This window comes from Eurosta solidaginis, chromosome 1 (assembly GCF_040869045.1).
Source record: "Eurosta solidaginis isolate ZX-2024a chromosome 1, ASM4086904v1, whole genome shotgun sequence".
In the NCBI taxonomy this organism is placed as follows: Eukaryota; Metazoa; Arthropoda; class Insecta; order Diptera; family Tephritidae; genus Eurosta; species Eurosta solidaginis.
In genome coordinates this window covers 256,473,662-256,494,039 of record NC_090319.1, presented here as the reverse complement: position 1 = coordinate 256,494,039, position 20,378 = coordinate 256,473,662, and the positions used below count along the sequence as shown (strand labels likewise).

General features: G+C 36.7%; 1 protein-coding gene and 1 long non-coding RNA gene across 2 annotated transcripts; both read right to left on the bottom strand.

Annotated features, from left to right (window-relative positions):
* Window positions 1-2,426: 2,426 nt before the first annotated feature.
* LOC137237138 (aminopeptidase N) lies at window positions 2,427-19,955 on the bottom strand. Its single transcript, XM_067760429.1, has 6 exons — window positions 19,334-19,955; window positions 9,083-9,238; window positions 8,546-9,020; window positions 4,407-4,645; window positions 2,812-4,048; window positions 2,427-2,739 (listed from the first exon to the last, which is right to left on the bottom strand). The coding sequence occupies exons 1-6, from the start codon at window positions 19,900-19,902 to the stop codon at window positions 2,518-2,520; spliced, it is 2,898 nt and encodes a 965-aa protein (XP_067616530.1). The 5' UTR covers window positions 19,903-19,955; the 3' UTR covers window positions 2,427-2,517.
* LOC137237140 (uncharacterized) lies at window positions 5,076-7,138 on the bottom strand. Its single transcript, XR_010948839.1, has 2 exons — window positions 5,687-7,138; window positions 5,076-5,329 (listed from the first exon to the last, which is right to left on the bottom strand). It is a non-coding gene; the product is annotated as an uncharacterized lncRNA (long non-coding RNA).
* Window positions 19,956-20,378: the final 423 nt, after the last annotated feature.

Sequence of the window (20,378 nt, the reverse complement as noted above, 5' to 3'; positions counted from 1 at the left end):
AAGGCGTCCACCTATAGACCTATGCCCCACTCCCTTTTAAAATACTCACTAACACCTTTCATTTGATACCCATATCGTACAAACACATTCTAGAGTTACCCCTGGTCCACCTTTATGGCGATACCTCAAAACGGCGTCCACCTATGGAACTAAGGATCACTCCCTTTTAAAATACTCATTAACACCTTTAATTTTACACCCATATCGTACAAACACATTCTGGAGTCACCCGCGGTCCACCTTTATGGCGATATCTCGAAAAGGCGTCCACCTATAGAATTAAGGCCTTTAATTTGATTCCCATATCGTACAAACACATTCTAGAGTCACCCCTGGTCCACCTTTATGGCGATATTCCGAAATGGCGTCCACCTATAGAACTATGGCCTATTCCTTTTTAAAATACTCTTTAATACCTTCCATATGATACCCATGTCATACAAACACATTCCAGGGTTACCCAGGTTTATTTTCCTACATGGTGATTTTCCCTTATTTTGTCTCCAAAGCTCTCAGCTGAGTATGTAATGTTCGGTTACACCCGAATTTAGCCTTCCTTACTTGTTATTAATATATTTACACCTCTGTCTATTGTTTACTTGGTGTAGTTCATTACAATTTTGTTTTTTGTTGTACTATAAAAGATGTTAAGTCTCATTGTACTAATTTTTATTTAAATAAATGAATGAAATTAAATAAAATGAATGAATGAACCTATTCTGGATCCAGAAGAACATTTCCTTAAGGTATCTCAATTTTTTATTAAGTTATCCTGTTAACGGACGGACATAGCTTATATTTTTCGATGATGATAATTTTGATGTAAGGAAGTATATTACCTTGTTTATGTCGATACAATAACCGTGTTGTGAAAAACCGAATTAGGTGACCACATACTTGCTTGAAGCATCCTTAAATATTGATTAAGTATTTTTCATTGAAAAGTTTAAATTGCCAAATTTCTTTCTTCCTTTATTATCGAAAGCGTATTTTTTTTAAAAAACCCAAAACATATTTTTTGTTATTTAAGTAAAGAAATTGTGGTTCGGGAAAAATATAGGGGCAAAGGATTGCAGTCATCGTACAGTGATTTAACAGGTGAAACTATTCTCACGTCTCTGCGATTAACTGACATTTTGTTGCACAAGACGTTGTATGGAAAATAATTAAGAAGAAGCAAATCAGCTATTGGATGATATTGAATTCGCCTTGACTTTTAAATTCATATATTATGCTGCAATGTTCATAGTACTAAAACTTCGCTCCACCTCTGCAGTACTAGGTTGCAAAACTTAATATTCAGAAAGAAAAATGTAAGGACTAACAAAGGGATGTGTTTGGGACACATTAGTATGCTCTCAAACCTGTGCTCAAAATTCAAGTGGGGAACCTACGTGCAGATGCTATTCTTTCCATTGCATTTCCATATTTCATCAAATGCATTTCTATAATATTGCTTTTTTAAAAGAGAGAAAATATATATCGTTTCAAGTTCGTTGCAAATTTTGGTTTAAGTATAACCAGTTTAGGTGTTGTATTATCTTCAGTGTTCAATTTGGTACTGAAATAATTATAGAAAATTGAAACTGAGCACTAAAGAGCTCACAAATCCGAATCCGGTTTGCCGCCAAACCAAAATTGACTAGGAATGACGGAAATTTTTCTAAAATAACTAAAGATACTCGGCGGCAATGTCTCTTTTTCACCACAAAACCGTCAGTGTTCCAAAATTGCGCTTTCCTTCTCATTGCCATTGCGTTAGACGTCGCAAGGCCCCAAGAACCTCTCGCCCATTGTGTTTCCTATATGGCATTGATGTCTCCATTAGTCGGAATGTTAGTTTATTGAATGAGTATGCAGTGGAAGTTTTTCGACGGCGTCGCATTTTGGTGTCCAATGGTGGTTAGTGTGAATGGATGTGTGTATGTGCGTGTGAGGTGGGGGCTCCAACCCCATCTCTTTTTTCGTTTTATTTTTCCCTTGTGCGGTCAGGAGTAGGTGGATACTCAACCGGTAGTAGCTTCGGCTGCGAAAGTCATGCCAAGACTTCAAAGTGGTACCACGGGGAACAGATAGCCCACGGATCTTGCTCCGTTTCTGTTCGTTTGCGGTGGTCCCCTTTTGGGAGCATCGTGATGGTTGTGGTTTGATATCCAAAAGAGTTGGTCAGCTCGCGTATGGAGTTGCATTGAACCGGGTGCCATGAACCTTAAAATGGAAGAGGTTTTACATAGGTCTCCAACCCCACCAAGGTGATGGTGTGTCCACTCACATCATCAATTGGAACAAAGGTAAGGAGTCTTGGGCTGGACGTGTGTGCATGGATGCACCGTGAGAGTAGGGCAACAATGGCAGGTGCTCACGTTAAACTTTGCACTTATGGCATTGAAGTCTATTATTGAGTCCATTTCTGCAAATAATGTTAATTAATTTAGGGATAAAGCTTTATTGAAATTTTTTTTTTTACATTTTGTACATTTTTCAAGTTAAACGGCTACCTAACTATAATTGCATTTATTAATAACGCGCCACTGCCACCAAGAGTGCAGCAAATATTGTTAAAAATGAAGCTCTCAGTGTGGCACTACCAGCTTTGGCGTACGTACTCACATAGGACATAATCGAGTTGCGATTAGCGTTCAACCAGTCAAAATTAGCTTGCATATTCGTTTTAGCGGATTGTTCCAAAGTTGCTTGCACCTTATCGCTTCTCTTTACCTTTTCTAAAAGCGTCAAATACTGAAAAGTAAATAAACGAATTATATTATATATATCTGCTTCCGATAGGTGGAACTTCTTTTGAATGCTCACTTTGTATTCTTGTTCTCTGTTCACAACATAATTAGAAATGCCAAGCATATCTGCGTTAAGGGGATTGGCTCCACCAAAACCTGCTGTCAAACTTGCATATTCTTCCCAATGATCATTAAGGAAATCAATACTAACCAAAAGTCCAGTATTACTCCGTGAATATGCCGAACTGAGTAAAGTGATACGTTCCTGAACACGCCATTCGGTGGACATATCTATTGAACTCCTCACGAATTTTCGTAACTGTGATTCCTTTTCTGAACAACCCAAGGCGGCGACGAGTGTGCGTCGAAATGCTTGATCATTCGATTGCAATACATAATTATAGACATTATCAAATTCAGCATCACCAGATTGACGCAGACCGTTACAATAAATTGGTGATTGTAAATTAGGTTCGATAGCAACGCCATTGTAAATAAATGCTTTCAATTTGTTATTCGTCTCTTCAAGACAATTTTTAATGCCAGCTAAACAAGCTAGATTGATGGCGATATTACGTGTATATTTATTAAGATGCTGCTCTCCGGATATATCATATACAGCCAGCTTATCGAAGAGACCTTCAACCAATGACGCAACGAATGCTTGGAAGTTTTTGTAATCACCATCACCGCTTAAGTATTTATCGAATGTGGTTATTATAGCACTAGCTGTTGACCACGGAGCATACTGATCTTCAAGCGGCAGGTATTGAAGCATGTCAAAGAGCAAATTTTGATTCAGACTACCTGTCGTACTAAATTTGTAGGCATCGTTAATGAATTGTGCGCGATTGCGTGGATGAAATTTATATGGTCTTAATTTCAGTGCATTAATAATAAGTTTCCAATTTTGTTCATCGTAATTGATGCGATAGAAACCGGTGGACTGTTTGTTTAGCATTAACCAATCATCAGCTCCCAAATTTTCATCACTAATTACGATTTGCTTTGCTTTCAGCATAAAATGTGATGCGGTAGTGTTTCGATAATCCGGATTTCCTTGGTGTGCATAATTTAATGGAATGTACCAGGTTTGAGATGATTTTTGATCTTTATTATCATAAAAGGCTTCTTGTGTTATAGTGAAGGATTTTTTGCTATAGTCACGTTTAACTGTAAGTGCTGGATAGGTCCGTTGGTGAGACCAGCTTGAGAACATGGCCTTTATTGTAGCGGGCAGGGCGATATTGTTAGCACCAGCGGCAATACTAAGAGCAGTGAAAAGCTGATCCTCTTCAGCGGCGCCAAATTGGCTATTGAATGTACATATATTAGAAAGTTATTCCAATTAATAAAGTAAAAGCGTAAAAACACTCATAGATCTGCGTTAAAACAACCTAACTCGAGCTAAGATAAAGAGGTAAATTAAACCCATCAACGGCTCATTAACCATGAAAATTGGCGAACCGCTAACAGACTTATACAAACCCCGATCGAGGTTTCTTTTGCGAATTAGCAGCCATGATTCAGACCGTCCCAGTAAATATTAGGCTACAAATCTTACATTGAGCTTATAATTATTCGCAGGCGTCCAAGCCTCTCACACAAAACTTACTATACACGATGTTAAGGCACGGTAACAAGCTCTTAAAAAGTTTCAAGTTTACTTACTTTTTAGTTAAATAAATATTTAATCCTTGACGAAAAATATCATCAGTCACAGCATTTTGCCACATATATAAAACAGAGCCGGCTTTTGAATAAGAAATGGAATCGTAACGGCTCGAAATTTCAGACGGTGTTTGTACATAGTGCGTCATTGGGGGCAGTTTGCCTGTACCATCTGCAGCCAGAGCCCTTTGAAAATCATTGACAAGAAACCTTTGATAAACATCCCATTCAGGATAGGCCTAATAAAAATGAACAACAAGTTTAAATTATTTATTTGGTTTGATTACACCACAGATAAGTATTAAATTAATTCGATAATCTTTAGCTTTGAGATTGACATACGATTGTGTTCGTTAACTCAGTAGCCATCGGCTCATGTGCCAAAACCTTAATTACCCAAAATATTTTGCAAAAAAGTACCCTTAATGAAAATAGGGTGTTTCCATATCGCTACCTGAGAATACCGATGTCGAATGTGAACATTTTCGATTTTAGGATTATTGCAATTTCATAGTACACTCCTCATGCTCTATCGAACAGTACCGTTAGTTTCTTCTTGAACGCTATAAATTTCCAGATATCCATCATGCATTTTGTCGTATGTCATATGATTTTAACGTCCTGTGTGTGTATTTTGTCGAATTTACAACAAATAACGAACATACGACATTTTTATATTCAAATTGATGATTTATTTTCTTAAGAATACAGTTGGGGTAAAGTATATCAACCGTTCCACTTAAAAAGCTTTATCGCTTCGATTTGAATGAAATTTCGTGAAATTGCTGTGCTATATAGTAGTGTTAATTTCACTTAAGTTCGCTCCTAAATTTTGGATGGTTACGGAGATATAAGCATCTGAATTCTCAATTTTTTTTGTGGAAGCCATTTTTCTATAAATCATAAGTCGTGTAATTGGCTTTCTAAAAAGAAATTAATAAAACGGTTTCTAAAGTATTTTTTCCATTCTTTTCGAATATAAATATAAACAAATTTTTTAGAAAAATTTTAGTAAAAATTTTATAAAAAAATTTTTTTTTTAATTTTTTTCAAAGGACATTTTTCATATTTTTATTTTTAAATAAAAGCTTGATATTTTTCCTTTAAAATGATACCTATTTTATTTTGGCACGCGAAAATTTCTTTAATGCAATAATTTTTAAAATGTCTTTAAAAGCAGTTCTTGAAGATAAAGATATAGAAAAATCAATGAATCCTAAGCGCCCATTTGATCAAAACTGAGTTAACTGCATTTTTTGAAACTTCAGCATCATACCTACCTTGTGGTCCATAGACGTCTATAGATATATTCACTCGACCTTTCTTCGCATCTTTGGAATGACAGTATTTTTATATTTTGTTTCTTTCATGGGATCAATTTCTAATTACTTGATATTCATTCACTGTATATTCATATTTCATATGCTTTTTGTCGTATGTTCAATGGATTGTTTTTTGTAAAAATTTAATATAGGACAAATGTATTCTGGAGAAATACGCAAATAACATATTTTTTTTTTTTTTTTTAATGGTCGTTGTGGCAGCGCGCTGCCCTCAAGTGGCCCAATGAAACCAGGCTAATCCTGTTCACGCGATCGATTTATATATATATAATAACTTTTTTTTTTTTTTTTTTTTTGCCGAGTCTTTGATGTGGGCAGCGGTTTGTCAAGCGTCACGATCTGAGACTGCTCAGCTACAGAAGAAATTTCATCAGCCAAGCGTAATACTTAAAGAGAACAGAAGCAAACGTATTATACATTAATTTAAAGAGGTGATAACAATCTTTTTTATAGAAAAAAGGGAGTTCGAGCTATCAAATGTGTTTGAGTGAGAGTTATAATCTTGGCATAAACGCCGAAAAGGTTTATTTTGTTCGAAATTCGTTCTACATTATTTCAGCAGAAGAGGTTTGAAGTGTCTCGATGTCCGAGAGGGAACACAAAATTTCACTTCATTCAGAAGGAATGGGCTCGAAATTGATCCATTTAAAAGTTTTGTCATAAATATTACACCAAGCATTTCCCTTCGACTAGCAAGAGTTGGAAGATTGATAAGCTTTAATCGATTAGTATAAGGTGGAAGATTAGTTAAAGAGTCCAATTGGAAATTTCTTAAGGCAAATAGTAAAAATTGTTTTTGTATTGTATTTGTATTTGCTATAATAGTTACAGTTAATTTGACTAAGCCTGATGAGAGTGCAATACTCAGTTCACAATCAGTCCGAAATTTGAGAAAATCCACAGGGCCATTTCGTAAATATTTTCTGTTGAACTTAAAAAATCGTCTCCTGAAAAATCCAGATTTGTAACATACGACATCCGTATTCTGAGGTAGCGATATATTAAGGTACACTAGTTAGTTTTTCGTATTTTCTTTACTTTTGTAATTTGACGTCGATACTATAAACTAGACATTTCTAAGACAATACTTTTTGGCATATATTATTTCGCCGACTAAAGTCCATAGCGGCCGCCGTGTTGTGCTGGTAGCATCCCCCGCCTACCACAACGAGAGTACTGGGTTCAACTCCCAAGCAAAGTTACATAAAAAATTTAGAAGTTTCTTTAATTAAAAAAAATATATAATCGGGGCGGAAGTGATTTGGCAAACACTCCGAATGTATTTCTGCCATGAAAAGCTTCTCAGTGAAAATTCGTCGGCATAAAACATATAGGTCTCACTCACTCTGCCAATTTGAAGGGAAAATTAAAAAAAGAACACAACGCATATTGGAAGAGAAGCTCGGCCCAAATCTCCTCGGAGGTAAATTGCACCAAGTATTTATTTTTTTAGATCCGTATACCCGAAGCTTAGAGGGGTAAACGCAGTCGGGATAGTACCAGAATGTGCTTGTAGGGGATTGTCCTGGATTCATATCCGGCAAGGAACTGCCCACTTCAGCAAGACGTCCATTATTATTCTGGAGTGTTTAACAACAACAACAACTCCATTATCTTATCAAATTTTCGAAAAAAATATGCATGTGGACAAAAAAAACAACTGACTTTCGCTTACTGAATTGGGGAATTTCTTAAATAAACAAAAACTGCAATTAATAAAATATCCCGAATAAAGACAACTGAGATGTGACTGAAACCCCAGCGGGTTAGGGGGTCAGAATATTCCCGCGGTAGGTATGCCTGTCGTAAGAGGCGACTAAAATACCAGATTCAAGGGGCCGTGTAGCGCAACCCCTAAGGTTGCCAGCGCAATATATGGTACCGGAGCGTACCGGATCTGTATACGGCAAAGGACCATTACATCGATAATACTCCCCAAAGCCTTCAGGGAGCAACCTTATCGCTACAACAACAACGACAAGATGTGACTGAAATGAACTTCTTAGCTTTTAGTTCGAGTTTGTCATTGTTAAGCATTTAACCGAACGAACACACAATTGGTGCCAAATAAAGTTCGGGAAAGCTTAAACTAATGTTCAGCAAAATAAATATTTTGAACTAATACCTGATACTAAAAAGCAAATGAAGTTCTTCATTTCCACGAAGAGCTAGGTAAATATGACATCCGCCTATTGCAAGGTGCAACTGTTATAGATCAGCTCTATTGTCTTTCCAACTTAGTTCCGGTTCATCGAGTGGCGATACTTAAAATTATTTTATATTGTGTTGCTTCGCTGCAGTTTTTTGTAGTCTTAAAACCATAGAGGGCAATTTTTTTCTACCAATTAATTGAACCACTATTCATTCACCTGATATCTTTCACGTACCAATCTTAAGATTTCTTTCACGTTAGCTACCACTTTCAACATCTTTTAGGAGACAGATAAGCAAGGTAAGATGTCTCGAAGGTTGAGCGGAGTCAAACAAATCGTGGGAGCGATATTCTTTCATTTCCTTTGATCGTTATCGTTGTATAAGGCAGGATATACGAAATCAGCTATGCATTTTGCTAAAATCGGGAATCCAAAAATCATTTTGAACTTAGTTAATTGATGCTATTAGTGTAACTCTCCCAAAAGGTTTTAAATAGTGATATCTCAGTGACGTACCTTGTGGGTTATGAAATTGGCTCGACTGTTATGACAGGCATAACCCCTTTATTTATATTCTAAGCCCTTAACCCTTTTTATGTATCGTCATATGTTTAAAATAATAAAATTATATAATCATATTTACCGCATTCGTTGCCTGATAAGAGAACAAGGTTGCAAACCCCTCTTTAAGCCAGAGATATGTCCACCATTTCGGAGTAACTAAGTCGCCAAACCACTGATGGCAATATTCATGGGCAATTGTTTCTGCGATATTAGTTTGAGTGCTGGTAGTCGATTCATCTTTATTCCACAATATATATTCTTCGCGGTATGTAGCTAAGCCCCAGTTTTCCATAGCCCCAGCAGCAAAGTCGGGTACGGCAACTTGATATATTTTAGGTAAAGCAAAATCCACTTCATAGTAATCGGCAAGACGCTGCAGCAATAACATACCAGAAAGCAAAGCCCATTCCTGATTATGAGTCGTACCTGGACGAGAGTAGATGCGCTGTGGGCGTGCATTTAGCACACCTTCAGTATATTCAAAATCCGATACTATAAAAGCTACCAAATATGTTGGCATATTGACGGTTTTTTGGAATACAGAATAACCAGGGCTATAAAAAGATAAAGGGCAAGATAATGATGTTCAAAAGAGGAATTCATATAAGAAGCTTACGTGCTAGCCTTCTCGTCCAGAGGCATGTTGGATATAGCATTGTAAGAAACGGAATGTTTAATGATGACACTGAATGTAGCTCGCTTTGCAGGTTCATCGTAACAGGGGAATGCATGACGTGCATCGGTCGATTCAAACTGTGTTGTTGCCAAGTAACTAAAAATTATGTTAAGTGTTCTTAATAAGTCTTTTACATTTGCAAGATGGGAAAAGCAATGAAGCATTGTTAAATAAATATACCACACTTCACACACCCAAATTCCTTACACAACTCCGTGCACTTGCCTGTTTTGTATTTTCTAAGTCTAGGTTAGGTTAGGTTGAACTGGCCGGTCCATGAGGACCGCACATATACTTAATGAGTCCGTAGTGCTACCAGAATTTTATTTAACGACCCATCTGAGAAACCTTATCAAAAACCAGGACCTATGTATGTTATAAAACAACTCGGTCCTCTTGGAAAATACTAGAAGCTTTCTAGGACCTATGCCACTTGCTGCTTCTAGATCTGACAGCTTTATCACTCCTAATAGCTGGAATCTTAGCCTGGAAAATACAGGGCTCGAGCACGAAACATGTTCAATCGTTTCCCCCTCAAACCCGCACTTCCCACATCTGCTGTCACTGACCAAAACTAATTTAAAGGCATGTGACGACAGAATGCAGTGTCCAGTCAGAATACCCATCATGAGTCTACAGCACTCTCTTTTCAATGATAGAAGCAACTTTGTTAGTCTAATGTTGTAAGACCTACACATAATCTTCGTCAGCTTACAGCCCAACGCTTGGACCCACGCCTTCCCCGTTTGGTCGATCATGTGCACTTCTCACCTTCTCATAATCTGGCCCCATCTGATTGGGAAGTCTACGGAGCCAGGGACGCACCCTTTTTAGATAGTTCATCCGCTTTTTATTCTCATCTATTTCCATATGCCCACGGCCATTATAGATGTATGCTTTTCCCGTCCCGATTCTTTACAGGGATTGCTTAAACTCTTACATACTGTGCTATGCGAGATTATTGCCTTAATTGCTGGTTGGTTGTCATTATAAAAGTCAACACGGCTGCATTTTAAGCTGTTCTCTTCCAGTGTTTCTATTGCTTTGGTTACGGCAAATACTTCCGCTTGAAAACGCTACAATGATCTGGTAACTTTTAGGATCTGTTTATTTCTGGATCAGTACAGTATACCGTAGACTCTACTCATTCCACTACTTTGGAACCATCTGAGTACACATGTATCGCCTTCTCCACCATTTGAGCACCCTTGAGCCAACCACCCATCTTCATTGTGACTTTAAAAGCTCCTTCGAAGCGCAGATAGGGAATCAGGTAGTCTGTTCGTCCTGTGATTGATGACGCAATACTAATACGGCCGTATGATCTGCGTTCAAGCTGCCCCGAGGCACTGAGGCTACCTGCAGTTGTTAACGCTATTCTCTTTGCTATCAGGTCTACAGGTGGAATGTGCAGAATGGCATAGAGTGCAGACATCGGGATTGTTTTTGTGGCTCCCGTAATGCTAAACATTTATAGACTCCATACTCCATCTAATATTTTGAGGTTGGTTCTTTTTTGTGTGGCTATCCACCAGACAAGAACTCCATAGTGTATGTACAATAGGGTTTACAATCGCTGTAAATACCCAATGAAGGGTCACCCCTCCTAATACTATGTACAAACACACACCAAATTGGGAATTTATACCATTTGGGCAATTTATCATATAATAAATTGCTAATTTAAAAAAAAATTGCGTAATAAATTTTTCAAACTACAAATGCAACCTTGTAAAATATTGTTACGAATATTAGCAAAACTAAGGAGTGCTGCCATCCCTAAGCCGATGCTAAGCAGTGACATGAATTCACATCCATAGATCAATCATTATGTATCTACATAAACGAAACAATAATTGCGTCTACACATATGTACCATGTACGTATACGAGCAGCGGAGAGTCAATGCACAAACGCATGCATATATCTGAGATACTCCTATAAGTATGCAATGAGAAAAACTATAAAATTGTGCAATTGTAGTTACAGCTGAGAAGTTTGAGAGATGCTGGACTAGTAGATCCTGGAAGCGCCTAGAAGATGTATAAAATTTTGCAATTGTAGTTACAGCTGAGAAGTTTCAGAGCTGCTGTACTAGTAGATTCTGGAAGCGCTTAGAAGATGCGAAGGTTGAAATCAAAGAGTATAAAAGGCGACAATTGTAGAGGCGCTGGAATTCAGTTTGATTTGAGTTGTCAATCAGTTTCGATTAAGGCGATATATAGCGAGCAATAGCAGTATTATTTTGAAAGTCAGTTTCATTTAAGCTATCAGTTTGGTTATTAAGCCAGCTAATTGCAAAGTATAAGTGTTATCGTGAAGTAATTTAATAAAGGCCATTTTTCCATTATTCATTATTGGAGTTATTTATTCAACAGTTTAGTGATACGAACTTAGCAAAAAGGCAAATAAAAGGATTTGCAAACAAATTCGTTACAATATATTTATTGAGCCGATTTATGCCCCTATTACCGTTTACAACTCAACTCTGATTGGGTTGAAATTTCGCAATTTGGTATTGAAGATTACATCTCAACCTGTCAAAAAATGTCGGTTGAGTTGTCTAGTCTAACAACTTTTTGTGGCATTACCGTTTACAACTCTGTGTTGGTGTAGTTGCCAAAGACGTCAAAATCTGACAACTGATTACTAGCAGTTGTCTTAGAAAATTTTGCAGTTGTTTGGTAGTTGTTTGGAAAGGAAATTATAAAAGAGAAATGGAAAGCGCATAATTAAACCTTCAAAGAAAAGAAAAAAAAAAAACAAGATTTCAACAAAGGATCGGATAGAAAAACTGATTGAAGTAATGGAGTGACATCCCGAAGTTGGAAGAGGCAAGACGCAGTTCGGATGCAGCCAAAATAGAGTGAAGGAATTATGGGAGGAATTCGCCTTAGAACTAAATAGTTTGGGACCAGCGACAAGAACTGCACCGGAGTGGAAACGTGTATGTGCATTGACATTTTAGGTTTGGGTACATTATAAAGCGAACTTAAAGAGAAAGCTTGCCAACAACCGCATCAATCTGGTTGCAACTGGTGGAGGTCTGTCGCAAGAAAAGTCTCTAAGCCCGCTAGAGGTAAGTGTTGCGCAACTGATACAAATGAGAAGCCAAGTTACACCTAGTGGTCGAGCTTTCGGGACGGAGAATATGCCACCGGCTAGCGATGACGAAGAGCATTTTAACACCATGTCTGCAGCCACGTCCACGACTAGGGAGCTCACTAGTTCAAACGCAGGCAAGCTTCCCACTCCGTCAGGATCACAGAGATCACGAAATCGTCGGCGTGGCAATGTTGGGACTGAGCGTCTGGAGCTTCTAACCAAGCAGACAGAAACGCAAAAAAACCTTAAAAAAAATTGATCGGCTTGAGAGGACAGCACTCAAAATGCATAAAGTAAACGAAAAATTTCTGGAGATTAATCAAAAAATATTTCCTTTACAAGAAGCAAGCATAGGAAGGAAGCGAGCTATGTGCGATGAAGGCAGAAATTGGAAAGATAAAAATAAAAAAAATTGAGCCGCTCAAAAAATTTGTAAATATTTCAGTTATTTTTTTTTTGTCACGATGAAAACCGTTTTTTTTAGCAGAATAGTTTTTAGTTTTAAGTTCTTAATGAAAAGATATTTTAGATTCTATTTCAAGTTTACATGACATGATGTGATATTTTACTTTACATTTATAATAAGTTTTAGGAATATTTAAATAACGCAAACTTGAATGAAAAAAGGTCAGATTTAGTTTTAAGGGCCATGAATTGATATATTTGTTATAAGTATTTATTTTTGCCAAAACTTTTGAAAATAAAAGACTGAATGAATTACAAATTGATTAAATGGATAACATAATGGTTAACATAATATATATGGTATATCTTCTGGAGGCTCCACTCGAAAGCGTTGGCAAATGCTGAATAATGTAAGCCACGCGCAGGTAAAAGGCAGCGAAATCTGCTCTTTACTACTCCAATTGTTCTCTCTATAATATTTCGGGCCTTTGAGTGTACGGTATTGTAACGAGATTGCGAAGAACCAGGTTCTGCCATGCGATAAGGAGTTATTAAATAAGTTTTCAGAGGGTAACCAGCATCGCCTTAAACAATGGATTTTAAACAATTTATTTGTATATTTAATAACGACCAGTCTCACCCAAGATCCAAGAGTTACTCTGTACGTTTCTCTCCAAATGCACCTTCAAGTCGCTTACACTGAAAACAAATGAGTCGTGATTTGCGCCTCGGTGCCTGGCATCCACATACCGGATGGACATTTTGTAACCGCAAAGCTGAAAATGGTAATAGGTTTATTTTAATAATTTTGTTCAAAATTATTATTTGCGTGTTCATTTTTAATTACAATCATGACGTTTAAGCTGTAGTACTCTTTCCTTTTTAGATATAAATGTTGCATTTATTTTATTGGTGAAATTATGCGAACGTGAGTCCCATCGATTCAACCCACTACTCCTGGGAATCCTGTTTTAGAGTAAAACGCAATTTTTGAAGCGCTTTGCTCCTCTGCAGTCATTTGGGTTGTAATAACCTTCAGACAAATATGCTCCTCAATAATATCTAAAACCTCTTTAACAACTGATGTTGTAGGTTGTGCCAGTCCAACACTAAAATTATTTCCACAGCATTTTTAATAGCTGTCGTCAGCAAAACAAATCTGCAAAATAACTACATTAGAAGCTCATCAATTGCCACTTAAACTTTTCTTACTTGGTGCTTGGTAATTCCAAGGGATTGGAGTGGTCACTTAATTGTTTTCGTATTCGCAACATGCCAATTTTGTCACCAACATTTTCGTCATTATAAAACAATTTTATGTTAATAACCATTTTGATTTTAATAAAAAAATCACTTGCAAATGCTTAAATTTTAGCCACACATCGATCAGATGTCCATTTATCTGTCAAATCATCACTTTTTTAGGTTGGAAACATCAATTCAACTTCAACTGAAATAAGTTGTAATTCGTAATGCCAAACAGGAGTTGAGTTGTCTTAAAGTTGGGTTGTTTTAATTACAACCCAAATAAGTTGAGTTGTAAACGGAAATAGGGGCTTTAAACGTGGGTTACGCATGGGTCAACTATATGGTTGGCTTATCTCATCAGCTGCTTTTATTTTTTTCATTTCACTGGAGTAGGGAATGTCAAAAGAAGATGGCAAACTCAAAGTGAAACCAAAGCATTCAACACATTTTCTTACAAACACACTGTCTAAGCCTTGGGCAACTGAGGGCGAGCAGTTTAATAAGAGTTATAAATGAGTAATTTTATGTGCTTGTAAGCGTATGAGTCGTGGCACAGTGGCTGACGTACCCGACCAAACGCCCGGGGTTGCGGGTTCAACTCCCACCAAGCATTCCTTTTTTTTAAATTTATAAATTATTATTATTAATGGACTGTATTGAGTTTATGGGGTTTTTGATTTAATGTATTCCATTTATTGAGTTGGGTAGTTTTAGTGTTATTGGTGTATTTAAGTAATGGGAGGATGCATAGCATCAGTACACCTTTATTTATTTATTTGTGTTTATTTTAAGGGATTCAGTTTATTAAGTTGGGTAGTTTTAGTGTTATTGGTGTGTTTAAGTCATGGGAGGATGCATAGCATCAGTACACCTTTTATTTATTTAATTTGCGGGCGAGCACTGGGGGCTCTGAGGCTTCGCTCTACTGAGCCACCTCATCCTCTATTTGAAGAACCCTTTAAAATGTGATATGGAGGCGAGCACGGGACTCTGATGTATTAGCACACCATCCGAAGAACCTCGCTTTTAATTAAAAAACTCAAACTATGTCTTTAGAATATTTCACTAACCAGTTGAGAATTACAAGCACACTCAATGGCTACTGAAACAAACGAACGAAAAATGTTCATAGTTTAAGTCGCTTAAACACACACAAAAATTTCACAGTTTTATGTTTTCATTCCATTCCATTCGCCTAATACCAACACGCACATTTTGACAGTCTGAACAAAGGTGTGTTGTTGTTGTAGAGATGAGCCAACTAGCTGTCAAATAACCACTCAATTTAAATCGAAATTGCCTCAATTTATTTTTCTGATTGAACATAGTATAACTAAGGCCTGGTCCAATTTTGGACCTTGTACCTCTTAGTAAACAAGACCATATCCGTCTTCTCTGCATTGTCTGTGAACCGAACATTAGACACACAGGTATGAATGTCCCCAAGCGCCCGATCAAGTAGCTAATCGTTGGAAGGCACTTTCCACTTATGACAATTGCAACGCCATTCAAGGTATATGTTGTGGTGAAACCGATCAATATATGGACTGCAGAGAGAAGCATCGCCCTATCTTAGCTCCTCAGACAACTTTTGAAAAGCATCAAATTTGTGAGTTTGTTTGAAGAACGTCCTACTTCAGATTTTTACACAAAAGGAGAGAATTTGACATTTGTTTTGGATACATGGTAACAAGTTTGTGCCTATATCTGAAACTGTTTGTACTGCATATATAGCCAAACTAAATTTGCTATAAAATTAAGATGAAGATTGCAGTAAAAAAAGAAGATGAGATGGCTCTTAGAGTGTTCGAGAGGAAAGTTCTTCAGAAGATTTATGGTCATGTCCGTGATGCCGACGGCGCGTGTCGAAAGAGGTATAATGATGAGCTGTACGGGCTTTACGCAGATATTACGATAGCCCAGAAAATGACAACATTATGGCTGGCTGTGTCATGTTATGCAAATGGACGAAGACGCTCCGACCAGAGAGAATTTCAGTCAACACCGTAGCTTGGAAGCCGGGGAAAGGAAGAGGCAGGTGGAGGAATACTTGACCTCCTTTGGTACTCCCAATTGGCGTCAGTTATCGCGAAACAGGGATAGCTGGCGTGACATTTTACGAAACGGCCAAAAGCATCTAGGCTGTTAAGCGGCAATTAATGATGGTGGCTATCGTTCGATTTTGCCCGTTTTTAATACAAAGGTTTTTTTATGCTGACAATTTTGATATGTGGAAGTAAAATCTGTTCTGATTCCTTTATGCCATTACGGACTTATCCAACTGTGAACAAGTACACGCTAATTTTAAAAATAATGGCAAAAATTTTGAATGGGGTACGGTCAAAACTCGATTCAAGTAAAATCGAGAACGTGAAAGAACTTACTCCTCGAAAACATAAATTTTACCAAGAAATCGTTTCAACAAAATTTTTTTCTCTAGCATATACAGTTTCTATTATTTGTATGTATCACCTAGAAGGATTTTTTTTGAAAAACTTAAAAAAAAACTATAGCGCCCTCTTTCATGTCAGGGTAAATCTCGGTTAAAAAATATCACAATTTTTTTATCATGTCTCGTTTTTGATTAATTGGGGTAGCATATCATTGACACGTCCCGCTCTATTCAGGAAAAAAATATGTTTGCCCGTTTTGAAAAATTTAGATGTAAGTTAACCGTGACGTAACTTCAAATGGTCGAAAACTTGAGAAGCTACCATATACCCCAGAAAGAATATAGAGATACATCCTAAGTGAAGGACATGCTAAATTATAGCTACTTTGGGGTTCCGGATCCCATTTCATCAAAAAAAAAAAACATGATAGAAAATCTTCGACGACATATTCGTGTTTGGCGTGAAAAATCCACCAGAAAGCATACAATTTAAGGAACAGGGTAATTAGTGCCTAAAATATTAATGAATAATTTATTTTAGATTATTGGATAGTTGGGGAATGGTCACCAAACTTTTTTAATACAAATCCAATTTTTTTTTCAATGAAAAATTTGGATGAATTCACAAGCTTTTTCAAACACAACGATGCGTGGATTACTTGTTTCTGGGTCCTCGTATCCTTCATCAGATCCTTTTTCCGTTCCCAGTGGTGTTGGGATCGAAATGCAAATACTTTTTCCGTATGCAAGAGAAATAATAATTTGATTTTTTGTGTGGTTTTTAATAGCAAAACCTGAGCATGCTGATTCTGCGGCTATTGGTGTTTGCTTCGTGATTGCTTTTCTTATGGCTAGAGTGAAGATAGATTTACTATTTTTTCTCAATTTTTCATAATTATGAAGCAATGTTAATGCGATATAAATTATAACTCTTATAAGTTGCTGGTTTGAAATTAAAAGAAATAAATAATCTCAGGTTTTAAATAACTATTTCAATAATTATAGTTATCAATACAAACGTTGGTATTAAAATATTGACCAGTTTACATAAAACCAGTGAGCACTCTTTTCAGTAGCAATCACTTGAAATTTTAAAATAATTAAAAGTGAATTGCTATCTAGTAAACTGCAGTCCATAGCAAAAGGGCGGCAGTAAAATGCCCTTACTGCCTTTTAGAAATTTTAATGTCAATAAATTTTCTGAGATTACAATTTACTCATTAACCAAATAAATACTCATAAAAGTTCACGATGGAAGATAACACAAAATCTTAAATTTGAAGTTTACTTGAAACATTTTAAATTTTCCAAAAAGATTAAATTTCCTCCAATTTTTACACTTAACTGCCTTTTGCTTTGGACGGCAGTATTGATTTCACGTACTTTTATTGAATAAAATTTGTGATCTGTCATTATATTTTTTTTTTTGGGATTTGGGTCGAAATGGTCTTTCTAAATTATAGTTTCATTTCACATGTTCCTCCGTTATTCACAGTAGCTCCATTATTTCTTGTAAAAATGTTAATTTCAATTCAAAGTTTTTTGTTCAGTTAAAGTTTTTTTCCATTTATATGTAGTCAAATATATTTCTCGTAAAATTTGGTTTTTAAATGGCACCACACCAGGCACAAAATCAGTAATATGTTCTTACATTATTCACAGTACCTCTAATTCCGCCATTCCGTCTTCTTTCTAAGCTCCGTTTTAAGTGATTACAAATAATTTTCATTTCGCAAAAAACTTTTAACCACTTCATGTTGGGAGGACAAAAGCAATCATTAAGACAGGTTTAAGAATATTTTGCCCTTCCCAACCTCACAAGTTCACAAACACGGGACTGCAATTCTATCCCTCAAGCCTGTCTTTTGTTTACAGCTTGATCAAACCAAGCATAAAAATGTTTTTGGTCAAGCTGTTGGTAGCCGGTGTGATGGTAGCGTGCTCCGCCTACCGCACTAAAAATACTGGGTTCACACCCCGGGCAAAGCAACATCAAAATTTTTTAAACAAGGTTTTTCAATTAAAAGAAAGTTTTTCTAAGGAGGACGTCCCTCTACAGTGTTTGGCAAGCACTCCGAAAGTATTTCTGCCATGAAAAGCTCTCAGTGAAAACTCATATGCCTTGCAGATGCCGTTCGGAGTTGGCATAAAACAAGATGGCCCCGTCCCGCCAATTCGTACGAAAAATTAAAGGAGGTCTTCGCGCCTTATATTTATTTATTTATTATGTGGTTAGCTGGTCCTTCCCTTTTGAACTCCAAAAGCAAACAGTGTCATTCACTTTAATATTTAAATCAAAGATTTAGTTATAACCACTTTCACTTTAAGAAGTTGACTTCAATCACGTGTTGAGTGCTATACGCGACGCGGTTCTTTTTTAATTTAATTTATTTAGCATAAAAAGATTTTAATAGACATTTCCGCCCATTTACACGATAACTTGAGCAAAAATTGAGATATCTTTATGAAATTTGGTGCACTGGCTGGCCTGGACCCAGAATAGATTGGTATTGAAAATAAGCGAAACTGGACGGAAGTTATTTCGAAAATAAGGAAAAATGCGATAATTCAATATCAAAGAGTGGTAAAGTAATGAGACTTTTTTGGGAGCTTGACGTGACACCGCCCATATCTAAGAGGAAAAAATGCCGTTCAAGATGGTATGTTGAAATTTGGCGGGGATTCTGCCCTCGCTACTATATATACACTGGGTGAAAATTAATACCTTAGACTTTCTTACTTGTTTATTTTTATACGGTTTAAATTTTAAATTTAACTTAGCACTAAGTCTAACATTTCAGATTGATTTAAAGGCAAAAAATTTAAAAAAAGAAATGACAGACACTTCGGGTTTTAATAAAAAAACCAAATTTCTGATGCGGACAACGTCAACTCAAAACCTACTCTCATCACGTATTTCCACGGAAACTAGACCGAAATTGGTTTCATCATATATATACATATATCTGTTTATAGTGCAAACAAGTTTAAGATCTAGGCTCAACTTTATAGTCGTGTAGCCATTCAACTTCCTCTCTTACCGTTCATTTCCAGAAAGATCGGTATAGGTGGATAAGTAGAATCCCGCATTATCACCACGCAAATTCCCCTCGTAGTCGATTGTTAAATTCCAATTGGTACCTCTGTTAAAAGTGAGCGTTTGGCTTGTTGGCGTCAAACTCAAAAATTCACGTATCTCTTCATATGAAAAAGTTAAATTCTCCGCAACTGCGTCAGGTTTGCTCGCATCTTTAATAATTGCTTTCAAAATTGTGGTTTGTCGTTTATGCAAAACTATTGTTCTTGTGGTCTCCTTAACCTTTATTTGAATTGTGACACTTCCAGTGAACATTTTTGTTCCGTTATGCACATTTGTGGTTAAATCAATGTCATAGTGTATAGGTTCGGTGGTATTTGGCAGCCGGTAATCCAGGACAGAGGCTGCCCTACCTTGATTGATGGCGAGCCCTTCTATAAAACCTGCTGTTAGGTGTTCACCATAGAACGGTGGCAACTCTTTTGTTTTAGCTTTCGTCACAGTTACACTAGACAAAATAAAGGCTAATGTGGCCAAAAAGCCAAAACTCAAATACACTTTGCTGCGATACATTTCCCGATCTAGGCCCTCGCAGCTCAGTTAACGAAATGTTCTGATCCAATATTGCTGATTATGTTTTAAAGTTAGCAAAGTAGTTGGACCTTACTATCATGAAATAAATTTTCATAAGCAGATATTTTATGGCAATCAAATTTGATTAGAACTGCTTCAGATACTGATTACTTCGCAAATACTGGAACATAAATACGCGTACGTACATATCTGTGGCAATTCATGGACAATAAATAGGTACCTTGTATATGAATACCTCTTCGATGTACGAGGGAAGCCCACTTATCTAAATGATAACCGTGTTGTGGGATCAATTGTGCAACGCAAATTATACCTCAACTTCACCAATCGATAACATGAATACGAAACCTTTGGCCTTTGGGGAGTATCTTGATAGCTAATCAGTCAAAAAAATCAAGTTAGGCTTTGGGCTACACAATGAATGGGATACATTAGTATAGAAGGAGCATATTATC

Excerpts from the sequence above, each read along its gene's own strand:
- LOC137237138 (XM_067760429.1), bottom strand. The coding sequence starts at position 19,902 with ATGTATCGCAGCAAAGTGTATTTGAGTTTTGGCTTTTTGGCCACATTA. Across the intron at positions 9,021-9,082 it reads CTGGACGAGAAGGCTAGCAC|CCCTGGTTATTCTGTATTCC; the intron begins GTAAGCTTCTTA and ends ATCTTTTTATAG. Across the intron at positions 2,740-2,811 it reads ACAGAGAACAAGAATACAAA|TATTTGACGCTTTTAGAAAA; the intron begins GTGAGCATTCAA and ends TTTACTTTTCAG.